General features: G+C 25.7%; 1 protein-coding gene across 1 annotated transcript; it reads right to left on the bottom strand.

Moving 5' to 3' along the window:
* Positions 1-468: 468 nt before the first annotated feature.
* LOC724259 (trypsin-1) lies at positions 469-27,716 on the bottom strand (the record flags this gene model as incomplete). Its single annotated transcript, XM_026441380.1, has 4 exons — positions 469-706; positions 26,517-26,658; positions 26,770-26,858; positions 27,555-27,716. Coding segments are annotated over 4 exons (450 nt in total), but the record flags the coding sequence as incomplete, so codon positions are not given.
* Positions 27,717-27,982: the final 266 nt, after the last annotated feature.

Here is a 27,982-nt window from a genome sequence, read left to right on the forward strand (position 1 = left end):
ACCGGTGTAATTGAAGATTAAAATCAATGATCGAAGATTAAAATCGATGATTATAAAGTAAACGTGTTTCAATTTTCAAGAATTTCCAAGAACGAGCTCAAATTTTCTAATCTCTTTTGCGTATGAGATTGTACACGTGACGTTTTTTAGATATTGCTTCCCTTTTCTGGACGACATCACTTTGAATGGAACGGGGCAATTCAAGATTCCCTTTGAACTTTTTTCAGTTTAATCTTAGCCTTTAATCTTCGTCGACATTCAATAATGCAACTCCTGCTCTTCCTTTTCTTTTTTTTTTTTATGCTTCTTCTTTTTTCTTTTGTCCAATTGATCAATAAGAAATCGTTCTATCGTAAATTCAACGCGTTACAATGTTTCTTGAAGATTTTACTGCAAATTTCAGAACAAAGTTAATGTTAAAAATTTTTTAAAAATTAAAAAGAAAATTGTATGATATTTATGAAAAGTACGTTACGTAACCGCGCAAATCATTCTCGCTGTGATCCTTCTGTTCATGTACAAACGAGAACATTGCACGTTAGAAACGAGTGGTACTTGGACTTTGCGTAATTTTGTCGACAATGGACCGTTGCTTCTAAAGCTCCCCAACCTGTAACCATCGCTTTGCTACCAGCCATGTAATGATCGGCTATCGGCGCCAATAGAATTGGTCCCACTCGCGAATGTACACCAATGGTTTCCTTAACTGAAATTGCAGTTGATTGATTCATGAACAGCGTTAATTTTTGAGAAAAAGATCGATCGTGGAAGCCTAATTTTGTCGTATCTTTTAATCGCTTAAATTCGCCATGGTTATTTGTTGAATTTTATCGAAAGAGAAGAAGTTCTATCCGACTCTGCTGGTATCCCCAAGCGTTCACTTTAATATCTCGTTATATTGTTCTCTCCGCTTGTTCTAGGATACCTCGTTGCATTGGATATACATATCTTTTTCTATAAAAAAAAAAAAAGTCTCGCGTTAATATACATATATATATTATACAATACATATATTTTCTACGTACGTTAATACTGATATAATATTTATTGTTCTTAAGATAAAAAGATTTCTTCACGATGCTGTTTTATTCTTATCCGTGAACATTCGTTGCACTTCTTGCACTGCTTGGATATACATGAGAACACGTGATTTTATATACAAGCTAAAGAAAAATGAACAGTTATGTAAAAAAAATCGGATAGTTGGAAAATACTTTCGATTTTCATGCATATCGGTGTGAATAATTTAACGTGTTTGCATATTCGTTCTGAAATATAATTGTTAGATATATCGTTTTCGTGAATCATTTATAATATCTAAAAAAATCACGGAATTTAGGGAAAAAATGTGCCAATCAATCGATGAATCAGTGGAACTTAAATCACGTTTGCATTACTTCTTACGATGATATAAATTATAAAAAAACATATTCAATCTGTAATATTTCAAAGAATCTTCAATTCAAGATACATTTTTACGTAAATAATTTATTCTCTTTCGAAATCATTTATATTTGTTTCTATATTTTTCGATTCGAAAGTAATTCGTAATAATTTTTAATCATAAAAATATTTCTTAAAAATTTTATTCGTGCATTGTAAACACGACTTAAGATTTGCATTATCCATTGTTATACACCGATCGCGTTAAAAATTGAAAGAAATAAATCTCTAATGTACCAAGCAGTGATGTTCACCTATTTAAGCGATATTAAATCGATTGAGAAATGAAAAAAAGCAGAGATCGGATGAAGGATCGGTCGATGATACAAAAAAAAAAAAGGATAAGAGATCGGGAAGAAGAATTATCATAACTCGGTACCAAAATGAAAAAGGGGATCAACGTACGAACACCAATTAGCTCTTAAAAAAAGACGGTCTATCGTCGCTTATTATTATTATACTATTACTAGACTATTCTAATTTTATTGTCGAATTATATCGTATAACGTATATATAGTTACTCCTTCGAGCATTATTCGTCCTATGGACATGGTGAAATCGTTTTTGAACAAAATGAAGCCACAATGATATATATATATATACATGTAGATATATGCGAGGTAAGTTATCCATGTTGGACACTCGCGAATCCATGTTTAATATCATATTCTCGACTAGATTCACGTTAAAGTTCAAGTATTTAAATAACCACTTACGACAAATTTATTATTATGGAGAATAATAGTTTCTTATTTCGTCAAACGTGTCATGTATATATACACATATATATATATACATTCATATATATATATGAATGTATGTATGTATATATATATTATATATATTCTTTTTCGCGCTTTTCTCAAGGGAATCATCTTTAATCCTCGTTTTCAATTATATAACGATCTACATATTTTTATTATTATTAATGATCGAGGAAAAAAAATGATCCAAAGGATTCGTGTGAAACGATTCAACGATTTCACGTTCTAGTTGTATATATATTCATTCATAGTTCTCGTAAGGAGAAAACTCGACTCTTATCAATTAATAACCGACGTACGATCGATGTTCAACGTATAAATGAAAAAGAAAAAGAAAAAAAAAAAAAGATCTCTCGAATCTAAAAAGTCTTCGACTCGAAAAAATTCCTAGCTTCGAATTTTAGCTAATTTTGAACGTTGAAAGTAATAGGGGGAAGAAAAAAGAAAGGAGGGAAGGGGGGAAGAGAGAAAAAGAGTAGAAAGTCGAATTCGAACGGATCGAGAGATATCGATATTCGCGCGTGTCCACTCCTCATGTGTCTCTTATCCTCTGTAATTAAAACTGATATTTTTAAGCGATCGAGTTTAGGGATCGAGTTTTGAGCAAGTTTCGCGCAAGAAGATCGCGCATGCGCGTACTCTGCCGTGTATCGAGTAAACTAGATTGTAAGTATACCAGTAGAGAGAATTGAAGGTATCCAATAACGAATGGTGAATCGATTCTAGAAATGCTTCGAGCGTAAGATACCGTTGTTCTGATTATTTTTTATATGTAGTGTAATCACGATGCCTTTGTAATTCTATCCACGAGAAAATGAGCCACGTGCATCGAGCGAACGATCGATATTTCCACTGTATTTAATGTCCCTATTATATTTAACGAAGAGAAGCGAGCCGTTCGGGTCCTTCGCGCGATGAACGTCGGCCAACGTCGATTTAAAAGAAGCACGAGAGAAAGCGGAAGCTAGAGTTAAATCACGTTGAAACAGCTTTAATGTATTAGTTGAAAATTTTTATTTAATTTGTATAAAACCTTAGTCTCGATTGTTTAAATTAAACCGAGAGGACGAAAAATTTTTTTCTTTCTCGATTAAAGTGAATTTTAAATTTATCAAGTATTTAATTAAAAAAAAATCTGTTGACTTGACTGTTATTTGAATTTTATTAAATTTAAATTAATTGACGTTTCAAAATATTATTTTCCTTCTTTGTAATTCTTTATTTTCTGTTTTTATTCCCATGTTTATTTCTCTCTCTCTCTCTCTATCTATCTATCTATCTCTCTTCTATCGGCAATTCAATAATCGTAAATTATTTCTTCAAGTTTTGACTCGAACTTTACTGCGAAAACTCTTGAATCCATCGCCATCTTTATTATCGTCTATCGTGATTATATATCTGGTTTAAAAGTTTCAATGACCAAAATTTCTTGTTTCCTTCTTTTAGGAATCGGTCCGCGATGAAAAGAGAGTTCTTGCGATTATTTTCTCGTTCACGGAGATTCTTCTTCGTTTGCGCGAGATAAAAATCGTTAAATCGAACGAAAAGAGATTAATACTTTGAAATCGTGTTGAATCGTCGTGTAATTACGATAATATTCTTACCTTATATATCGTCTCAATAGAATCGAGATGTATTTCAAATCTAATTGCTCGGAAATTTCGATGCGTGTTTGTGTAACTTCCTTATCGATCGAGTTGCCGATTATAATATACGAATTTTCCACTTTTCAAAATCACATTCGTATCGGCGTGTAAATGTTTCTAAGAAATATTTTGCTAAGTTTTAAGATCTAAAAATAGAAAATGTACATATAATAATTTCTCAATAATAATTTTCTCGACGTTATATTTCTGAATCGTAATAAATAAATACTCGATATTGAAATGATTGTCAACGGAGAAAAGAAAATTAAGGAAAGACGAATGAACGTAAATGTTATAATTCGATTTCATCGATGACTACAGAAAAGTTCCGCATTTATTTTAAGATAATTATTGTATAGAACATGTTCCTTGCACATGAAAGTTTTTCGAATTTCTTAAAGGTAAACGTTTATCCGAATTGTTGTGGAAGTATCGCGAAAATAAATGCAAAATAATTCGAATTGCGAAACAATACGATATTATTCTCCTAACTACGAAACTATATAAATTATGAAATAATTTATTCTTAATATAATTCGAGACGTCAAAAAATCGAAGGGGATCTAGATATTGATTTTTAATAATCACGAAATATGAAAATGAAAAATTCAAAACGATGGTGAACATATTGACGGCTATGAAAGAAACTTTATCATCTTTCATTTTTTTGAAAAAATTTATAATGCGACTGTACGCCACAGAATAGGAATCTCCATTACGCATACGTGCAGTCTCGAGTGTGTTAATTATTAACAGATAAAATCAGAGATACGCAGGAAAATATTTAAATTATATGATCGTTATTCTCCACGATTACTCGTTCAATTTATAATAATTATCTTGATAAAAATTTAATTCTCTTCGAAGATATTCTCGTTATAATTGAGGGAAAAAAATTCTATTTCACACGTTAATCCAACTATTTCTCGTTGATTCGTGTACATACTAGATATAATATAAAAAAAACATTTAAATCGATGAAACGATAAAAGAAGTAAAAGGAACGAAATCCTTGAAAATGATTTTTATCTGAATATTAATGACAAATTTGTTCGTATTGTGCGTTTAATAAATATATTTTTACCGGTGTAATTGAAGATTAAAATCAATGATCGAAGATTAAAATCGATGATTATAAAGTAAACGTGTTTCAATTTTCAAGAATTTCCAAGAACGAGCTCAAATTTTCTAATCTCTTTTGCGTATGAGATTGTACACGTGACGTTTTTTAGATATTGCTTCCCTTTTCTGGACGACATCACTTTGAATGGAACGGGGCAATTCAAGATTCCCTTTGAACTTTTTTCAGTTTAATCTTAGCCTTTAATCTTCGTCGACATTCAATAATGCAACTCCTGCTCTTCCTTTTCTTTTTTTTTTTATGCTTCTTCTTTTTTCTTTTGTCCAATTGATCAATAAGAAATCGTTCTATCGTAAATTCAACGCGTTACAATGTTTCTTGAAGATTTTACTGCAAATTTCAGAACAAAGTTAATGTTAAAAATTTTTTAAAATTAAAAAGAAAATTGTATGATATTTATGAAAAGTGGAATGCCAGTCGACCATCTTACTTCTTATCGCGTCTCCGAATCGTGGATGTAGAAAATCCAGTTAAAAGTTTCCAATGTGATCCAAATAATTTCATTGTCTTCCTTTCATACTTTGTATAGGTAAATATCGGTCCCGAGCGATGAAAAGAGAGTTCTTGCAGATATATTTCTCGTTCACGGAGAGTCTTCTTCGTTTGTTGCGCGAGATACAAGAGTAAAATCGTTAAGAGTGCGAAGCGCAGAAAAAGAGAATTAATAAACGATCATATAATAAATATAATTTACGTCTTGCATAACGATCTGCCGTGATCTGCTAGTATTCGTTCGGTAATCTTACGACTAGATACTTTTACATCTATATTTATATTACAGTCTCAATACGAAATCGTGCCTGAGTATTTACACATAGTCTAACTGACTCGCGTGAATAACTGTTCCGAATTGAACGTGGTTTGTGTAACTTCCTTATTCGATCGAGTTGCCTGAATTCATGCTGGACTGATTATACAATAGTGTGCCACTTTTCAAAATCACATTTCGTCTAATTACGGCTGAGTATAAATTGTTTCTAAGATTATATATTTTTCTAAGTATTTTAAGCAATCTAAAAAAGTTGGGAAAAAAGTGTACATATAAATTAGAGTTTCACAATAATAATTTACATCAGACGTTAATTATGTCTCGTGAATTTCGCAAATTACAAGTACCAGCTCTCGTATATATTGTGAAAGATTTGCGACACATTCAGAGTCTGGTGAGAAAATGAAATAGATTAAGGAAAAGACGATGAACTTTAATATCGATATTTTATAACTTACGAATATTTCATCCGATTGACTTACAGCGAAAAGTTCCGCAATTTATTTAAGGATATATATGTGTGTATAGAAACATGTTCCCTTTGCACATTTGAAAGTATTTTACGAATACTTAAAGTGCGTAAAACTTATTATACGTAACTGTTGTTTGAGAGAAGATATCGTCTGCACACCCATATACAAGATTTTTGGCACGAGATACATCGAATTCTTCTGAACAATTTGCTGAAACGATAACAGCTTAAATTCTTATTTCACATCTTTCATACTATACTTAACGAAATAGATTCCGATTAGTTAGTTAAATTATGAAGAAATAAATTAAATCAGTATTAATTCTATTAATGTTATAACTGTCGAGAGACGTATCTATAAATCAACGAATCGTAATGGGGGATTCTAGATATTGATTTTTAATATCACGAAAATGAAAATGAAAAATTCAAAACGATGGTGAACATATTGACGGCTATGAAAAAAAACTTTATCATCTTTCATATTTTTTGAAAAAAATTTATAATGCGACTGTACGCCACAGAATAGGAAATCTCCATTACGCATACGTGCAGTCTCGAGTGTGTTAATTATTAACAGATAAAATCAGAGATACGCAGGAAAAATTTAAATTATATGATCGTTATTCTCCACGATTACTCGTTACAATTTATAATAATTATCTTGATAAAAATTTAATTCTCTTCGAAGATATTCTCGTTATAATTGAGGGAAAAAAATTCTATTTCACACGTTAATCCAACTATTTTCTCGTTGATTCGTGTACATACTAGATAATAATATAAAAAAAACATTTAAATCGATTGAAAGATAAAAGAAGTAAAAGGAACGAAATCCTTGAAAATGATATTTTATTCTGAATATTAATGACAAATTTGTTCGTATTGTGCGTTTAATAAATATATTTTTACCGGTGTAATTGAAGATTAAAATCAATGATCGAAGATTAAAATCGATGATATTAAAGTAAACGTGTTTCAATTTTCAAGAATTTCCAAGAACGAGCTCAAATTTTCTAATCTCTTTTGCGTATGAGATTGTACACGTGACGTTTTTTAGATATTGCTTCCCTTTTCTGACGACATCACTTTGAATGGAACGGGGCAATTCAAGATTCCCTTTGAACTTTTTTCAGTTTAATCTTAGCCTTTAATCTTCGTCGACATTCAATAATGCAACTCCTGCTCTTCCTTTTCTTTTTTTTTTTATGCTTCTCTTTTTTTCTTTGTCCAATATCAATAAGAAATCGTTCTATCGTAAATTCAACCGTTACAATGTTTCTTGAAGATTTTACTGCAAATTTCAGAACAAAGTTAATGTTAAAAATTTTTAAAAATTAAAAAGAAAATTGTATGATATTTATGAAAAGTGAAATATCATGTATATTCTGACGCTCTCATTTTTTTAGTAGCTTCACCAATAAAGAGTTTTTCAAGCACAACTTCATTTTTTCACTGATAACATGTATTTTTTAAAGCACCAATCGATGGAGCATAAAATTTCCAATAAAAAAGTATTAACACACTTATAGCGAGAAACCAATAGTTTAAAAGATATAGCAAAAATTAAAAATTTTAGGAGGTCGACCTCCTGTCGCATCATGTTCTCCTAATACAAAATCGAGTTTTCGGACAAAACTTTTTCTTCGATCGCCGGAATTTCGACGTTAATACTTTTTTTTAAATATCTCCTTTATTATTCGGAATATTAAAAAATGTTTCAAATAAAAGTTGAATGGTTTCGAAAGGGCTATATTCTGACGCTCTCATTTTTTTAGTAGCTTCACCAATAAAGAGTTTTTCAAGCACAACTTCATTTTTTTCACTGATAACATGTATTTTTTAAAGCACCAATCGATGGAGCATAAAATTTCCAATAAAAAAGTATTAACACACTTATAGCGAAAAACCAATAGTTTAAAAGATATAGCAAAAATTAAAAATTTTTAGGAGGTCGACCTCCTGTCGCATCATGTTCTCCTAATACAAAATCGAGTTTTCGGACAAAACTTTTTCTTCGATCGCCGGAATTTCGACGTTAATACTTTTTTTTAAATATCTCCTTTATTATTCGGAATATTAAAAAATGTTTCAAATAAAAGTTGAATGGTTTCGAAAGGGCTATATTCTGACGCTCTCATTTTTTTAGTAGCTTCACCAATAAAGAGTTTTTCAAGCACAACTTCATTTTTTTCACTGATAACATGTATTTTTTAAAGCACCAATCGATGGAGCATAAAATTTCCAATAAAAAAGTATTAACACACTTATAGCGAGAAACCAATAGTTTAAAAGATATAGCAAAAATTAAAAATTTTTAGGAGGTCGACCTCCTGTCGCATCATGTTCTCCTAATACAAAATCGAGTTTTCGGACAAAACTTTTTCTTCGATCGCCGGAATTTCGACGTTAATACTTTTTTTAAATATCTCCTTTATTATTCGGAATATTAAAAAATGTTTCAAATAAAAGTTGAATGGTTTCGAAAGGGCTATATTCTGACGCTCTCATTTTTTAGTAGCTTCACCAATAAAGAGTTTTTCAAGCACAACTTCATTTTTTTCACTGATAACATGTATTTTTTAAAGCACCAATCGATGGAGCATAAAATTTCCAATAAAAAAGTATTAACACACTTATAGCGAAAAACCAATAGTTTAAAAGATATAGCAAAAATTAAAAATTTTTAGGAGGTCGACCTCCTGTCGCATCATGTTCTCCTAATACAAAATCGAGTTTTCGGACAAAACTTTTTCTTCGATCGCCGGAATTTCGACGTTAATACTTTTTTTTAAATATCTCCTTTATTATTCGGAATATTAAAAAATGTTTCAAATAAAAGTTGAATGGTTTCGAAAGGGCTATATTCTGACCCTCTCATTTTTTTAGTAGCTTCACCAATAAAGAGTTTTTCAAGCACAACTTTATTTTTTTCACTGATAACATGTATTTTTTAAAGCATCAATCGATGGAGCATAAAATTTCCTATAAAAAGGTATTAACGCACTTATTGCATGCATACATGTATATAATTTATTTAGGTAAGTGATTTAAATTTATTTTATAGAGCATTTATAAATGTTATTATTATACTTCAGACATAAAAATTTTAATAAATATGTATTTAGAAATCATTACTTTCGTGAATATTAGATTCCTTTCTATTTTAAATCTGAAGTTAAAACTAATACAAAGAAACTTATTCTTATTAACGATTTTTCAATTTTTCAATGCATGTATGTATGAGGAAAGAAAAGATAAGAATGTGTGCACGCAAAATAAATGGGATACATTGTTACAAATATTCTTTACATTATATCACATCGAGTTTTAAAAAATAATTTAAAAATAAATTTATATTTTATTAATTTAATTTGCGAAAGCAGAATATTCGAATAATGCAATATAAATAATGTACGTTATTTAAATATTTTTTTATATAATGAATAACAAAGATGAAATAGATATATCGACAAACAAATTAATAAATTAATAAACAAACGTTTGACTATTAAAAACTTTATTCTTCATAAGGAAATATTTATTTTTACGAAATAAAAATACACAGCTATTTAAGCAGATAATGAATTCAACTATTCAGGAGCTTGGTTCGCATTATAACAGCAAAGTAGCGAAACCGAAAGTTATTTGCGTGAAAAGAAACGGAAGGTTGCTAAAAAAAACCAGAAAAAAGAAACAAAGCTTAATTAAAGAATGTTCTTATCCCTGTGAATACAACTTGTTGCATTTAATTTAAATAAGAAAAAGAGAATAATAAATAAAACATTGTCTTTATTATTGGGATACAACAAAAAAAATTCTTTTTTCAAAATAATTGAACAATTGTTATTCATTGTTACAAAATTTTAAATAATGAAATTATTAAAAAATAAATATTCTTTATCTAATGACAATTGGAAATTTTAGTTTCAATTATTTAAACACTGAAAAATATCTCCAAGAATGCAATTTTAATTTTGAATATTTGAATTTTTATGAAATATAATTAATATTTTTTTAAATGATTTCTATTCATAAAAATAAATAATATTATCGCAAATCGTACACGAGATTGTACGGAACTTCACGAAAGCAATATCAATGATTTGATTGTAGTTGGAGAAGTTCGACTATAAATCTTCATGGAGATCGTATAGGTCAAACTAAAAGTACGATGTAAAGTTCATTTTGAAAAGTAGTTTGGAAACTCTGACCCAGAAAATCGAATGACTTTAGCAACTTCATGGACCAAAAGATATCCGTATCCGCTTAAACCAATCAAATATTCTGGAAACTTAGACTTTTACCTACCTTAAATTTCGAGTGTAATAAGCTTTTCGGTTAACTAATGAATGCAAATTATTAGAGTAATGAATAATCAATTTATATGATAAATAACATCAAAATTTCGGATTCTGAATAGTTTATAATAATAAAGTGCTTAATCAACTCCGTGAAATCTATTTATATTAAATATGTATTAGGATGAGATAGTTTACTGAATTTGCATTATCATTAATGAATCGTTGATTAAATCAGAAAGATTATCTTGGTTTATAGATGAGGCACTACAATAATGCTATCATAATAAATTATCATAGTAAATTGGTTCATTCCACTGAAATTTAAATTATTTTCTTATTATTATCATGATATATTATATAATTTAACCGTAATTTAGTTTCTATTTATTTATTAATAAATTACTATTAAATTAATATCAGATGATATAACGTTGATCCTTTTTTTCTTGATAGGTCAAGAATATATATCTTTACTAACAAAATAAAATTATAAATTAAAAATCTGAATATTGGAAATATAAAGAAAAATATATATTAAAAATTGAATATTCTATATATTATTATTTATAATTAAAAGAAGCATAGTAATAGAAAAGTTATTTTTTTGATTTTTTTCATTTTTCATATAATACTATAATAAAACAAAATAATTTTTACATTTATAATAAAATTGTTATAATTATAATTTTTATGCCAGTTTGAAAACTGGACACAATTTTTTTCTTTTCTAAATTACTATAATATTGTATTCATTTCTAATAGAAGAAAAAATTCATCTTAAGGATTATTCGTTAAAATTACTAATTATTAAATTAAATTTCAAGCTTTCGTTAACTTAAAATAATTTCCTTTAAAACTTCGAGGAAACAGGGCAAGTCTTCAATGCATTTTTAAGAAACCGCTTAATTACTTATCCACCAATTAACCACCATTGCGATCAACGATGGAGAGTTAATTAAGGCTCGAGCTTGGCCTTACACCGCAATTTTTCGGATCAATTCAGCAGAAACAATTTTCGCAACTCAGCCCGCGAGGACAGAGCGCAGAGAACAAACCACCTAACTTTCGTGAAAACGAAATACGAACGGGACTAAGCCTTGGCTCGTTACCGAGGGGGAAAATCGGAGTATTTAGGTCGTCGTTCACAATGCATGGCGTACTTAACAGTGGCCTCTTTGTTTCCCGTTCTGCAGTCAAAACAGACCTAGTTGCAGTCTAAATTAGTGGCGCACAGTTAACCCTACCGGCTAAAATCGTCATGCGAATCGATTAAACATCCCTCAGGCTCCATTTCGAATTGGTTTATGATCCGTAACCTATGGAGGAGGAAAGGCTACGAATACGGGACAGAATAGAAACTTGATACACCAAGGTTTCGATCTATGCATAGCATCCATAGTTTTGACAATGATTGAATTATCAGCTTGAAATATTATGACACAATCTTTCAATTATTATTGATAATTTTGTTTAAAAAATTCTTTTTTCTATTTTATATTTCGTTGATTGTATAATAATTTACTACACTTCGCCTATTAAAGCGATTTCAATTTATTTTATGAATTCTAAAAAAATAGAAAAGTAAGTTATACTAATCATAGTATATTTCAAAGTATTAATGAAGATTTGAAATATTCGTGTCTTAAATTGATTATCTAATTATGATTGTTTTATTACATTTGATATTATACTTATACATATCAAAATCTTTAAAACTTTTTTTAGTAAGATAGAGTTTCATAATTTATTTTTCTTCAAAGTAATATATTATGTTTCGTATTACTATGTCTGATTTTGATTTTATTTAGAAAAAGTAAAAAAATAAAAATAAAAAATTCTATATGTTCATAATATTATTTTTATGTAATATTATAAAATTCCTCAAACATTTTCATTTCATTTTTTTTATTTATTATTATAATGAGGTTTTCTATTTTCTCTTTTCATTAAAAAATAAAATGTATATCTCACGTTCCTGTATTCCTAGAGAAAATGACATTTTATGATTCTCAATATTTCTGAAGTTTAATGGAATGTATAGAGTGTTATATGAATTTATTTGAAAGATTGATAAAGATTAAAATAGATGTAAAAATTGGTACACAAAAATGAAACTTATTTATTAAGTTAGAAGTAATTGAAGCAAATTAATGGAAATGGATTTTATTTTATTTCTATTTTGCTCTATTTAAAGCAAACTTTAATTGTTTGTAACTTAATAAATAAATCTAACTGAAAATTTTATATATTAATTTTTGTATTTTAATCTTTCGAATCGATTCTTCAAAAATATTCCACGAATATATTAATATATATTAAAACATACATAAAATATCTCTTCTTTAATGTAGAAATTCAACCACAATAAATATTTTTTTTTTCTACAAATTTCATAAATTTAAAATATATGAAATAGAATAAATAACTAATAATATAAAATTTTATTGGCCGTAAAAGTTATCTATTATTTTTTATTTAGAGAAAAAAAAATTGGATAAAAATATTGATTTTTGCTGTATTTATAAAAAAAGAAAGTAATATAGCATCGAAGTTACTATTAAACTTGAAGAGATTGCAAAAGAGAAAAGGTAGGATTTCGTTTCATTAATTCTTCTTTGGGAAATTGTTGGAAGTTTCAAAGAAAATAGTGAGAAAAAGTTTGATTAAAATTGTTTTAACTTCTTCTACATATATATATATTTAGATTTTATTTTGTTCGATCATCATTGTTATATATCATATTATATTATATATTTTTATTATATATATTTTTGATTGTTCTATTTTATTAATATAACATCATTTCTAAAAATTTTTTTTTTCTAAAAATTGTGATCATAGAAAATTAGAATATTTTGATTTAATTGTTGATTATTTATTGGATATAATGAAAATATAATAAAAATGAAAGAATAGAAAAAATACTTTCTTAAATTCATGTTTCGAAATGAAAGTTTTTAAAATCTATATGATGAAATTTAATATTATTTAAATTTATAAGAATATCAAAATCTAATCATCATGACTGATTAGAATAAATTTGACAATAATGCCATAAAAATTTCTGAAAATTTATTCAAAAAAGACTATATACTTTATGATTATTTTTAAAACGGTTTTTAAAACGATAAATGAGAAAATACATTAAAAAATTTGTTAAATTTTAAATCAAACAATGTTTATAAATATAACTAATAAAGTTAAAAGTTTTTAAAACTTTAGATTAGATTTAGATTACTTTAGATAAAATATTCTATTTCTAAGAAAATGGCATTATAAAATAAATCAAAATTCAATCAGAGAACATATATTTAACTTTTATTTGAAAACTTTTTTCTATCTCTTGTAATTTGTAAGTTAAATATCGAAAAGTCAAATTTTCAGAAATCAATTTTATTTTCTGAAGAAATAAATTTGGATCTTTACATAATATATATATATATACTACATCTCTAAAATTTCAAATTTTTTGAGTTGAGAATCTTTTCTTGCAAAAAAATTTATAATATCAGTTCTACAATAATAATAATAAGAAGAAGAAGAAGCAAGAAAGGTGATAAATAAATAAATATCATCAATTTTATTTTTACAGTTTAATTCCTTTTCAAAAAAAAAAAAAAAAGGAAAGATGAATTCATCTCATGAAATATAATAAAATTAATATATTCGACGGTAAAAGAACTTTCGTTCACGTAATTTATCGCTATAATCGTTTTAAATGCGCTAGTTAAGGGATCACGAAGTAATTGTATTATATCATTGTTAACAAATAATACGCTTTAACCCTTTCGCTACACTTTGTCAGAATATAACAATATACGAATTGCTAATCTTTCGTTCAAATTAACATATTAACAAACTTGAATGCCAATTAAAAATTTTTTTTCAATAAATTATTTATAATATTTTCGATATATTTAATGTCATAGTAATATAAAGTATTAAAAAAGCAGCCATATTTCGCTTAAATAATAGACATTATTATACATATATAAGTATGTATACTATACATATGAATATTACAATCTTTTTATCGTGACAAAATATACAATAATATTCTAATACATTCAGTACTATAAAATTCGGCAATTAACATGTCAATATATAATACATATACATACGAATTATAAACAAATATGTATCTGATTAATAAAATTATTTAATACTATTATTTTCATACAGTCTCCATATATGCCAGGTCACCAAATACTTTATACATATTTAGGATTGAGATAAAAATGAATATTGTAATTACAAATAATACTTATTAAACAAATTTAATCATAAGAACTAAGTTATATCATGTTTTATAAAAATTTTATTATAAATCTGGTTTAATAAGTAACATATTTCGAGTTTTATTTTAGCAAGTGTTTTAGTGACTTATGATAGAAAGTATACGGTTAGATTACAAATTTAACTCTTTCACAGTTTATTAATTCGAAGAAGATTCGAGACAAGGATGGCATTAAAATCGTTATATTTTAAATATTATTATACATAGGTAGTAATTATTAAAATTTATTAAGTTATTTTGAAATATTTAAAATTTTAATAAAAAGAAATCTTGTTTTGTAAATTGATATTACATTATATATATCAAAATAATGAAACAAAATAATGTTATTTAGCCTAAAGACATTATGTTGTATTATAAATTTATGTTGTATTCATAGTTGCTATAATAACTAACATGAAATTTTCAATGAGTGACTATAATTACCTTTCGTCATCAATATATTAAATATTAATTATAAATACATTAAATATTAATCATAATTAACTACTACTAGCTGTTAACTATAATAAGAAATTTTCATAGGTGACTATAGTCACCCTAATTACTAAATATATATATATATATATATATATTTATATATTTAATATTTTATATATATATAAAATATTAAATATTAAATATTACTTACGACTACATATTAAATATTAATTATAGTCAACTATTTCCATTTGTTAACTATAATACAAATTTCATATGGGTGACCAGAGTCACCATTAGTCAATATCGTGCAAAGTTGATTAACGATTACGATTACGACGAATTTTTTTAATCGCGGATTAATCGGCAACCGATTATTAATCCAGTCGATAAAATCAATTGTGACTTTTTCGACGATTAATCTCACTAATCGATCAAATCAATCGCAATTTTCTTCAACAATTAATTTTTTTAATCGTAATTCGATCGATTTGTACACAACTTTGCCACTGGTATACAAACAGCATTCAACATCAGGCCATTATAGTCACCTTTAGTAACGAAAGGGTTAGTAACGAAGAAGTAAACGCCGCAAATGTTAAGGCTCGATGCGGAGCAGCGGATTTTGTCGCACAGTTATTTTTCACCATTATTATTTCTGTCAGTTAAGTGTCACAAAGCTCGCGAATGTTTTAGCAACACGCGAAATAAACTCACTACGGGTGAAAATTACCTCGAGTTGCGCTCTCTCTCTCTCGTATCACGTGCTTTTTGCTTTTCCAGTTGCAAAGCAAAAAGAAGATTTTCAACGCGAGAGAAAAATACTTACGCGAAAAATCCGCTTGTCTTAATTGATCCTAAATGCTCGCCCGAGCATGGATCGAAAGTACAGTGGCGACATTTAACTGTCGAAAAGGTAAGGCATTCGTGATTTGTATTTTAATTAAAATTATTTTTAATAATAATATACACGTTGGAAATTTTACTATTCGGTCTATTTACTAATAACAATTTAATATTTGATAAACTTGGGATTGTTTTAATCGAATTAACGAGATGTTTTCGATGAGAATGATAGAAATCTTATTCTAGTTATGTTTTATAATATCAGAGATGGAATATAAATAATAACAGATATTAATATAAATATAATAATAAATACAGTCATAATATACTTTTTATTGTATCATAAACGGGTAATTAATTAAGCACCGGAATAAATCGATATAATTTAATAAAAGATATTTTAAAAAAGAATCACAATCACAGTAAAATATACATATTAAAAAATAAAAAAAATAAGCAGTTTTACATTTTAATTATTTTACCTTTAATATACATATGTCTTTCGATAAATAAGATGATATAAAGTAAATGACTTACATATATATATTCTACATATATAGAATCTACATAGATCAGAACAGAATACATCAGAAATAGAATAAAAGTTTATAAATGAAAAAATAAAATTTAAAAATACAAAATAAAATTTTTTTATTTGGAGCTTTGTTTTCGAATAAATCAAATTCGATAATTTTTCAAAATGAAATTAGTTAATTTTCGATTGAATACAAATGAATTATTGATTGATTACTCTAATAAAAAATGAAAATAAAATTTTATCGCTAAAATTTTTATTTAAAAAAAAAAAAGATTGAATGTATACAATCAAAAAATCGTAATAATTAATGAATTTTCACATTTAATTTTTTTAAAAATTAATTTCTAAATAAACAAAATTTACTTTATATCTTTTTCTTAATTTTATTGCATATTTTTGATTCATTTTTTCACATAATAATTTCACTTCCATCGTATTTATGTATTTTGACTTATCTAGTTGATTATCAGAATAACAGAATACGCAAAGTATATAGAATATATTTTATTACATACAAATTAAATACAAATAAAAATTATACTTAATAAATAAATAAAATACTACTCAGATTCATTTAAAAAAAAATGTCTACAACAGGGAATATTTTTTATTTATAAAATTCAATTATAAAAATCATTAAAAATCGCCAAATTTAAGAAAAAAAATACTTATTTTCCTCAATCTCTTGACAGTTAAATGGACACTGCTGACATCAACGATCGCGTGATTTTGTCGTCGACGTTCTAAGCATAGAGGGGAAAATAATATTGGAACGCGCACACGGACAGACGAAAAGTGTTTCAGCGACGCGGACTCGACCCGAAATGCCGTGATTGTCGCCGATTTATTGCTCTAAGAACTTAAGATGAAAACACACGGGCCGAGGCCACGTCCCTGAGGAAGGCAATACTGTGTTTCTTTTCCTCTCTGGGAAACTCTGCGCCATTTTTACACGCTTTCTCATCGTCTTTCGCACACACATTTTCTCTCTCTCTCTCTCTCTCTCTCCAATTACCTCTTACATTCTGTATTTGTTCTTTTCTCTTTTTCTTCTTCTTCGTCTTTTCGTTTATGTTACGTTGTTCCTCTTGCTTTATTCGTGCTCGTTCGCGATTCATTTGTTACCCGGAATTAAATTGTTCAATGTCACATCGTTCGAACGTGACCGATCCCGTGAAAAGAGCTTTTTTCGTGTGAAAGCTTTGCCTGTGTGTTTTCAATTTAACATTATTGCGCATTATGTGCATACTGTTGTATTATTGAAATTAAAATAAACTATAAATTTAAATTTAAACTTTCTCTGCTTATATTATTCGAGAATTAAATCAAGAAAAATTGTAAAATTATATTTAAGAAAAATTTTAAAAATTATTTATTGAATTGCAGATATATTTTATTAGGTAAAGAATAAATTTAATAATAATTCGATTATTAGTTTTGAAATCGAAACAGACAAAACTTCCATCTAAAAACAGTTTCAACTATTAATATTCAAATCATAATAATTTGTCATTTATTAAAACAATATTTTCGATATTTTAAAATATTGATTTCTTGAATTAATATTAATATAACTATTATATCATATTATTTTATATAATAATTAAAATTCAATTTTTAATATTTAAATGGAAAATAAGCTAAGTTTTAAATAAAAAAGATTAAATAATATCTAAAAATCAATTTCGTTGAAAGTAAGATTTTATGCTTTTAGTATATTTTTTAAAATTTCATAAGGAAAAAGAAAATTAAGAATATAAAAGGAATATAAAAAATTTCTTTCCTAGAAAATTGATATCACGTTTCAAATGTTAATCATACAAATAATTCTCGTTTACAATTTTCACATTTTCTAGCGCAATATTTATTATCATTGGATCTATTATTTGGAATCGAGAGATTTTACCGATCGATCGGATGCCCTCCATTCGATCCCTAAAAGTTTAACTCTAATCATTGATTATTTCCTAACGATTAATACTAAAACTACGCGATAACCACACGATTTTACGATTGACGACGAAGAGGAAATTACTTTTTGAGGGAAACCAAATATTTAAATGGAAACTATTTATCGACTACCGATAAATTGATCTGACCCGAAGAAAATTTTTTGAAATTTCGGGAATATTTCTCATGTTCGTGGTTTCAATTCTCCGTTAGCTCGTTACATATTTGCGAATCTCGAGAAGCTATTGACTTTTCTTCTCTTCTTTTCGTTAAGTACTCGAAAAATTCGTTAAATATATCAGATTCATCTCATAAATAATATTTTTTGTTTCGAGTATTTTTATTATAAATATTTTTATATAAATTAAATTATTTTATAATTTATATAATTTATATAAATTATATAAATTAAATTATTTTATAATTTATATAATTTATATAAATTATATAATTAATATTAATTATCGATACATTTCTTAAATTTTATTTTTTCGGACAGTTCTCCATTCATTTAATTTTTTTATATTTTCCTTGTTACAGATCTTTAACTTATAATCAATATTGTAATTCTATAATACTCGTATTATTTGTGAATTGGTTTGAAAATATATATTTTTTACATAGTTTGTTTTAAAAGTAAATGGATTATTTTTATAGAAATATTTTGAAAGTAATAGTTTTTAAAGATATTCCTATAAAAAGTAATATATGAAAGCATTGTTATTTTTTTTTTTTTTCATATAATATTGGTTATCATTATTTTTTAGAATATTTTCAATTATACAAAAGTAACAATCCTTTATATTATTTTCAATTTTTAATTTTATATTTAATAAAGTTGTATTCAACTTTACATTACTTCAATGTCATTATTATGTCAAATGATCTTTCGTTATTTTAATAGAATATTTATTTTCACTATTGTAGTTGAAAAGAATTAGAAATATAAAATTTCTGATTTTTTTTTGAATGTTATATTTTATAGCTTTAAGAACAATGTGAAAATATATTAATGAATTTTTTTTAAAATATTTTATGAATTTCAAGAATTATATTTTATTTGAAAAAACATTGCGATATTGCAAAATTAATGATGTATTGATTTAAATAATAAGATTTAATAAATTAATCTTATTTAATAATTTTCTTGCAAAAACTATCGATTTAATCAAAAAGAAAATAGTTTCATTACTTTTGAAACAAACTATGTATAATATTATGTACATATCGAGATAAGATATATTATAATTTTTTGTTATTTTTACATCATAGGAATATAGAAAAAACTAGAGAAATTATAAAGTTTATCTAATCGTTACGTTACAATGTTTTCAAAGATTATAATCATATAAAAAAATCATATAATATGTTTTGTGATATGAGAAAATTATTTATATTAACAATTTTATATTAACAAATTTTAATAATTTTCGAGTATAAAAAAAAACTTAAACCATATTAAAAAGAATTATATTTCAATCCTGACATTTTGATCTTTATATGTAACTTGCTAAAAAAATTAATAGAAGAATATTTTTATTTCCTCGATAGAAGTTTTATTTTTGGTTTTTATCGTGGGTCACCAGTGACTCATCTGACGTGTACTCATCTATACATTAATACTTCACTCGAATTTAGAATATCAATAAATTCTATGAGAAATAAATGTGATATTTCCATGATTAATTTTCATAATAATTATTAAATCTAAAATTCTTAATTTAGACAATTTAATTCCTCTTAAAACTTCTCTATTAGTTTATCTTCAATTTCAAACATATAACAATAATTTATTATTACAAATTATTTTTATATTTTTAAAACAGAAAATTAAATTTTTATGTATTCGATCGATACATATATCTATTACTATAACATCAACAATTCAAATCTTTAGATGAATCACACATTCATGGAATATAATTTGAATACAAAACTTGCTATCAGTCACTGATGATTGACATTGATGCGTAACACGTTATTATTCTCAAATTTTTCGTATCAAAATTCATTGAAATGCAAACATCGACATCTATTGAATTTAAAAATCAATAGATGTCGATGTTTGCATTTCAATGAATTTTGATACGAAAAATTTGAGAATAATAACGTGTTACGCATCAATGTCAATCATCAGTGACTGATAGCAAGTTTTGTATTCAAATTATATTCCATGAATGTGTGATTCATCTAAAGATTTGAATTGTTGATGTTATAGTAATAGATATATGTATCGATCGAATACATAAAAATTTAATTTTCTGTTTTAAAAATATAAAAATAATTTGTAATAATAAATTATTGTTATATGTTTGAAATTGAAGATAAACTAATAGAGAAGTTTAAGAGAATTAAATTGTCTAAATTAAGAATTTAGATTAATAATTATTATGAAAATTAATCATGGAAATATCACATTTATTTCTCATAGAATTTATTGATATTCTAAATTCGAGTGAAGTATTAATGTATAGATGAGTACACTCAGATGAGTCACTGGTGACCCACGATAAAAACCAAAAATAAACTTCTATCGAGGAAATAAAAATATTCTTCTATTAATTTTTTTAGCAAGTTACATATAAAGATCAAAATGTCAGGATTGAAATATAATTCTTTTTAATATGGTTTAAGTTTTTTTTTATACTCGAAAATTATTAAAATTTGTTAATATAAAATTGTTAATATAAATAATTTTCTCATATCACAAAACATATTATATGATTTTTTTATATGATTATAATTTTGAAAACATTGTAACGTAACGATTAGATAAACTTTATAATTTCTCTAGTTTTTTCTATATTCCTATGATGTAAAAATAACAAAAAATTATAATATATCTTATCTCGATATGTACATAATATTATACATAGTTTGTTTCAAAAGTAATGAAACTATTTTCTTTTTGATTAAATCGATAGTTTTTGCAAGAAAATTATTAAATAAGATTAATTTATTAAATCTTATTATTTAAATCAATACATCATTAATTTTGCAATATCGCAATGTTTTTCAAATAAAATATAATTCTTGAAATTCATAAAATATTTTAAAAAAAATTCATTAATATATTTTCACATTGTTCTTAAAGCTATAAAATATAACATTCAAAAAAAAATCAGAAATTTTATATTTCTAATTCTTTCAACTACAATAGTGAAATAAATATTCTATTAAAATAACGAAAGTCATTGACATAATAATGACATTGAAGTAATGTAAAGTTGAATACAACTTTATTAAATATAAAATTAAAAATTGAAAATAATATAAAGGATTGTTACTTTTGTATAATTGAAAATATTCTAAAAAATAATGATAACCAATATTATATGAAAAAAAAAAAAAATAACAATGCTTTCATATATTACTTTTTATAGGAATATCTTTAAAAACTATTACTTTCAAAATATTTCTATAAAAATAATCCATTTACTTTTAAAACAAACTATGTAAAAAATATATATTTTCAAACCAATTCACAAATAATACGAGTATTATAGAATTACAATATTGATTATAAGTTAAAGATCTGTAACAAGGAAAATATAAAAAAATTAAATGAATGGAGAACTGTCCGAAAAAATAAAATTTAAGAAATGTATCGATAATTAATATTAATTATATAATTTATATAAATTATATAAATTATAAAATAATTTAATTATATAATTTATATAAATTATATAAATTTAAAATAATTTAATTTATATAAAAATATTTATAATAAAAATACTCGAAACAAAAAATATTATTTATAGATGAATCTGATATATTTAACGAATTTTTCGAGTACTTAACGAAAAGAAGAGAAGAAAAGTCAATAGCTTCTCGAGATTCGCAAATATGTAACGAGCTAACGGAGAATTGAAACCACGAACATGAGAAATATTCCCGAAATTTCAAAAAATTTCTTCGGGTCAGATCAATTTATCGTAGTCGATAAATAGTTTCCATTTAAATATTTGGTTTCCCTCAAAAAGTAATTTCTCTTCGTCGTCAATCGTAAAATCGTGTGGTTATCGCGTAGTTTTAGTATTAATCGTTAGGAAATAATCAATGATTAGAGTTAAACTTTTAGGATCGAATGGAGGGCATCCATCGATCGGTAAAATCTCTCGATTCCAAATAATAGATCCAATGATAATAAATATTGCGCTAGAAAATGTGAAAATTGTAAACGAGAATTATTTGTATGATTAACATTTGAAACGTATATCAATTTTCTAGGAAAGAAATTTTTATATTCCTTTTATATTCTTAATTTTCTTTTTCCTTATGAAATTTTAAAAATATACTAAAAGCATAAAATCTTACTTTCAACGAAATTGATTTTTAGATATTATTTAATCTTTTTTATTTAAAACTTAGCTTATTTTCCATTTAAATATTAAAAAATTGAATTTTAATTATTATATAAAATAATATGATATAATAGTTATATTAATATTAATTCAAGAAATCAATATTTTAAAATATCGAAAATATTGTTTAATAAATGACAAATTATTATGATTTGAATATTAATAGTTGAAAATGTTTTTAGATGGAAGTTTTGTCTGTTTCGATTTCAAAACTAATAATCGAATTATTATTAAATTTATTCTTTACCTAATAAAATATATCTGCAATTCAATAAATAATTTTTAAAATTTTTCTTAAATATAATTTACAATTTTTCTTGATTTAATTCTCGAATAATATAAGCAGAGAAGTTTAAATTTAAATTTATAGTTTATTTTAATTTCAATAATACAACAGTATGCACATAATGCGCAATAATTTAAATTGAAAACACACAGGCAAAGCTTTCACACGAAAAAACTCTTTTCACGGGATCGGTACGTTCGAACGATGACATTGAACAATTTAATTCCGGGTAACAAATGAATCGCGAAACGAGCACGAATAAAGCAAGAGGAACAACGTAACATAAACGAAAAGACGAAGAAGAAGAAAAAGAGAAAGAACAAATACAGAATGTAAGAGGTAATTGGAGAGAGAGAGAGAGAGAGAGAAAATGTGTGTGCGAAGACGATGAGAAAGCGTGTAAAAATGGCGCAGAGTTTCCCAGAAGGAAAAGAAACACAGTATTGCCTTCCTCAGGGACTGGCCTCGCCGTGTGTTTTCATCTTAAGTTCTTAGAGCAATAAATCGGCGACAATCACGGCATTTCGGTCGAGTCCGCGTCGCTGAAACACTTTTCGTCTGTCCGTGTGCGCGTTCCAATATTATTTTCCCCTCTATGCTTAGAACGTCGACGACAAAATCACGCGATCGTTGATGTCAGCAGTGTCCATTTAACTGTCAAGAGATGAGGAAAATAATATTTTTTTCTTAAATTTGGCGATTTTAATGATTTTATAATTGAATTTTATAAATAAAAAATATTCCCTGTTGTAGACATTTTTTTTTAAATGAATCTGAGTAGTATTTTATTTATTTATTAAGTATAATTTTTATTTGTATTTAATTTGTATGTAATAAAATATATTCTATATACTTTGCGTATTCTGTTATTCTGATAATCACTAGATAAGTCAAAATACATAAATACGATGGAAGTGAAATTATTATGTGAAAAAATGAATCAAAAATATGCAATAAAATTAAGAAAAAGATATAAAGTAAATTTTGTTTATTTAGAAATTAATTTTTAAAAAAATTAAATGTGAAAATTCATTAATTATTACGATTTTTTGATTGTATACATTCAATCTTTTTTTTTTTAAATAAAAATTTTAGCGATAAAATTTTATTTTCATTTTTATTAGAGTAATCAATCAATAATTCATTTGTATTCAATCGAAAATTAACTAATTTCATTTTGAAAATTATCGAATTTGATTTATTCGAAAACAAAGCTCCAAATAAAAAAATTTTATTTTGTATTTTTAAATTTTATTTTTTCATTTATAAACTTTTATTCTATTTCTGATGTATTCTGTTCTGATCTATGTAGATTCTATATATGTAGAATATATATATGTAAGTCATTTACTTTATATCATCTTATTTATCGAAAGACATATGTATATTAAAGGTTAAAATAATTAAAATTAAAACTTGGAAAATTCAATAGATGTCGATGTTTGCATTTCAATGAATTTTGATACGAAAAATTTGGAATAATAACGTGTTACGCATCAATGTCAATCATCAGTGACTGATAGCAAGTTTTGTATTCAAATTATATTCCATGAATGTGTGATTCATCTAAAGATTTGAATTGTTGATGTTATAGTAATAGATATATGTATCGATCGAATACATAAAAATTTAATTTTCTGTTTTAAAAATATAAAAATAATTTGTAATAAAAATTATTGTTATATGTTGAAATTGAAGATAAACTAATAGAGAAGTTTTAAGAGGAATTAAATTGTCTAAATTAAGAATTTTAGATTTAATAATTATTATGAAAATTAATCATGGAAATATCACATTTATTTCTCATAGAATTTATTGATATTCTAAATTCGAGTGAAGTATAATGTATAGATGAGTACACGTCAGATGAGTCACTGGTGACCCACGATAAAAACCAAAAATAAAACTTCTATCGAGGAAATAAAAATATTCTTCTATTAATTTTTTTAGCAAGTTACATATAAAGATCAAAATGTCAGGATTGAAATATAATTCTTTTTAATATGGTTTAAGTTTTTTTATACTCGAAAATTATTAAAATTTGTTAATATAAAATTGTTAATATAAATAATTTTCTCATATCACAAAACATATTATATGATTTTTTTATATGATTATAATCTTTGAAAACATTGTAACGTAACGATTAGATAAACTTTATAATTTCTCTAGTTTTTTCTATATTCCTATGATGTAAAAATAACAAAAAATTATAATATATCTTATCTCGATATGTACATAATATTATACATAGTTTGTTTCAAAAGTAATGAAACTATTTTCTTTTTGATTAAATCGATAGTTTTTGCAAGAAAATTATTAAATAAGATTAATTTATTAAATCTTATTATTTAAATCAATACATCATTAATTTTGCAATATCGCAATGTTTTTTCAAATAAAATTAATTCTTGAAATTCATAAATATTTAAAAAAAATTCATTAATATATTTTCACATTGTTCTTAAAGCTATAAAATATAACATTCAAAAAAAAATCAGAAATTTTATATTTCTAATTCCTTTCAACTACAATAGTGAAAATAAATATTCTATTAAAATAACGAAAGATCATTTGACATAATAATGACATTGAAGTAATGTAAAGTTGAATACAACTTTATTAAAATAAAATTAAAAATTGAAAATAATATAAAGGATTGTTACTTTTGTATAATTGAAAATATTCTAAAAAATAATGATAACCAATATTATATGAAAAAAAAAAAAAAAAAACAATGCTTTCATATATTACTTTTTATAGGAATATCTTTAAAAACTATTACTTTCAAAATATTTCTATAAAAATAATCCATTTACTTTTAAAACAAACTATGTAAAAAATATATATTTCAACCAATTCACAAATAATACGAGTATTATAGAATTCAATATTGATTATAAGTAAAGATCTGTAACAAGGAAAATCTCTCTCTTTTTTTTTATCTCGATAAAATTATTTTTCACAATTAATTGATATTCTCAACTACTTCGACTGATACACTGTGTATTTTTTTATTTTTGATAGAGTAACTATAAAAATTATTTTTTTTATATTAGATTTTGTAATCATTGTATCTTAATCATATAAATAGAAGATGAGAAGAAAAATAAGAAAAATTATTAAAAGAAAATAAAAGATAAATCAAAAAATGGAAATTACAAAAACATTTAAAAAAAAATGCAATTTCATGATCTATCCTTTCCACAAAAATCGATGAAATAAACGCGAAAATAAAAAAATGAAAGATATATTCGGGCAAATAGTACTCACTTTAATCAAAGCAATGTCAAAATCCGAGCTTCTTCTCTCGTACCTCTCATGAATGATAATTTCTGCCGCCTTGATCACCGTGGCATTGGTGTCGGTGAGGTCGGAAGTGCCTACCTTGATCGAAATGGATCGAACAAAGAAGCTGAAATCACCGAGGGAATGCTCATTAACGAGGATCTTGTTGCTCGAGCACTATGACGACGAGATCGATGGTGCTTGTTAACGAAATTGAGAACAAAAGAGTGCGTACTACCTGTGGACACAGTGCGCAGCTGTGACGACCCATAGCTCGCTAATGATAGAGCCACCGCATACGTGACGATTGTGAAATCGAAGGGATACCTATAAATTTTACCAAGCGTGTATCAATTTTGCGGATGATCGGTTTGGAAATGGCTGCGAAATTCACGATGGAGAAATATACGAAGAACTCTGATAATATTAATATTTTTCCAATCCTCTACCCTGACACCACCACAGGAAATTATATCTGTATTTACATACAAATTTTGAAAATTCATTTCACGAATGTTACTAGATTTCTATTCTTTTATATATAAATATTTATAAATATCATATTTCCTGTTTAATATTGTTTTCTTTAACTATAGATTACCATTATTAGATTAATATAATGACTGCATATATAAATAGATAAATTTAATTTGATATACTAAAATTTATTCTTCATTTTCACCACCCTAAACTGGAATATACTTTGTATATAAAATTTAATTTCTCAAGTAATGTGATTGAAAGAAGAAAAAAAATGTATGCGCAGAAAATGTGTCGAGGAGAGAAATTTAAGATGGATTTGGGATAATGCGAAAAAGAAACGAGAGAAAGAGATTGATAGATCTTTTTCTTTGGCCAAGGAACGTAAACTGAACGGGAACTTTGGTCGATCGTTGTACACGAGAAGTACATCGGTTTTTAATGACTTGTTTTGGCGCAAGCCGCGAAAGAAACGTTTCTGCTCGACAGATTTTCGCCAATTAATCTTGGCCAATTGTGAAAACGATCATTTAGAATAGTTACCTGGTACGGATGTTCATCGATACTCGCTGGCTGCCCTCCAACAATACGACCCTCATCAACTGGAAGAAAACCAATAGTTGAATTTGCGTTTCCACCTGTACGCTCGTTGGAAAAAAAATTACTAATTAAAGCGTGACGTCGTTCGATGAATTTCGACGGAATTTAAGAACCTTTTTTTGTAAATCGACAACTTATCGAACAATCGAGGAAGAGGAAATTGCACTCCGATGAAAATATCCAATACTTGACTCGGTTTTAACAAGTCAAAAATCGAACGAGTATTCAGAAAACAATATTTTTAGCGGGAAAAAATATTAACAGAGTTAGTTGTAAATGTAAATAACAAAATATTAATTATTTCACTCAAATCGCAAAATACAATTAAAAAAAAAAAAAGAATAAATAAAAAGAATTTTTTAAAGATATTA

Source organism: Apis mellifera, linkage group LG6, assembly GCF_003254395.2.
Source record: "Apis mellifera strain DH4 linkage group LG6, Amel_HAv3.1, whole genome shotgun sequence".
Classification (NCBI taxonomy): Eukaryota; Metazoa; Arthropoda; class Insecta; order Hymenoptera; family Apidae; genus Apis; species Apis mellifera.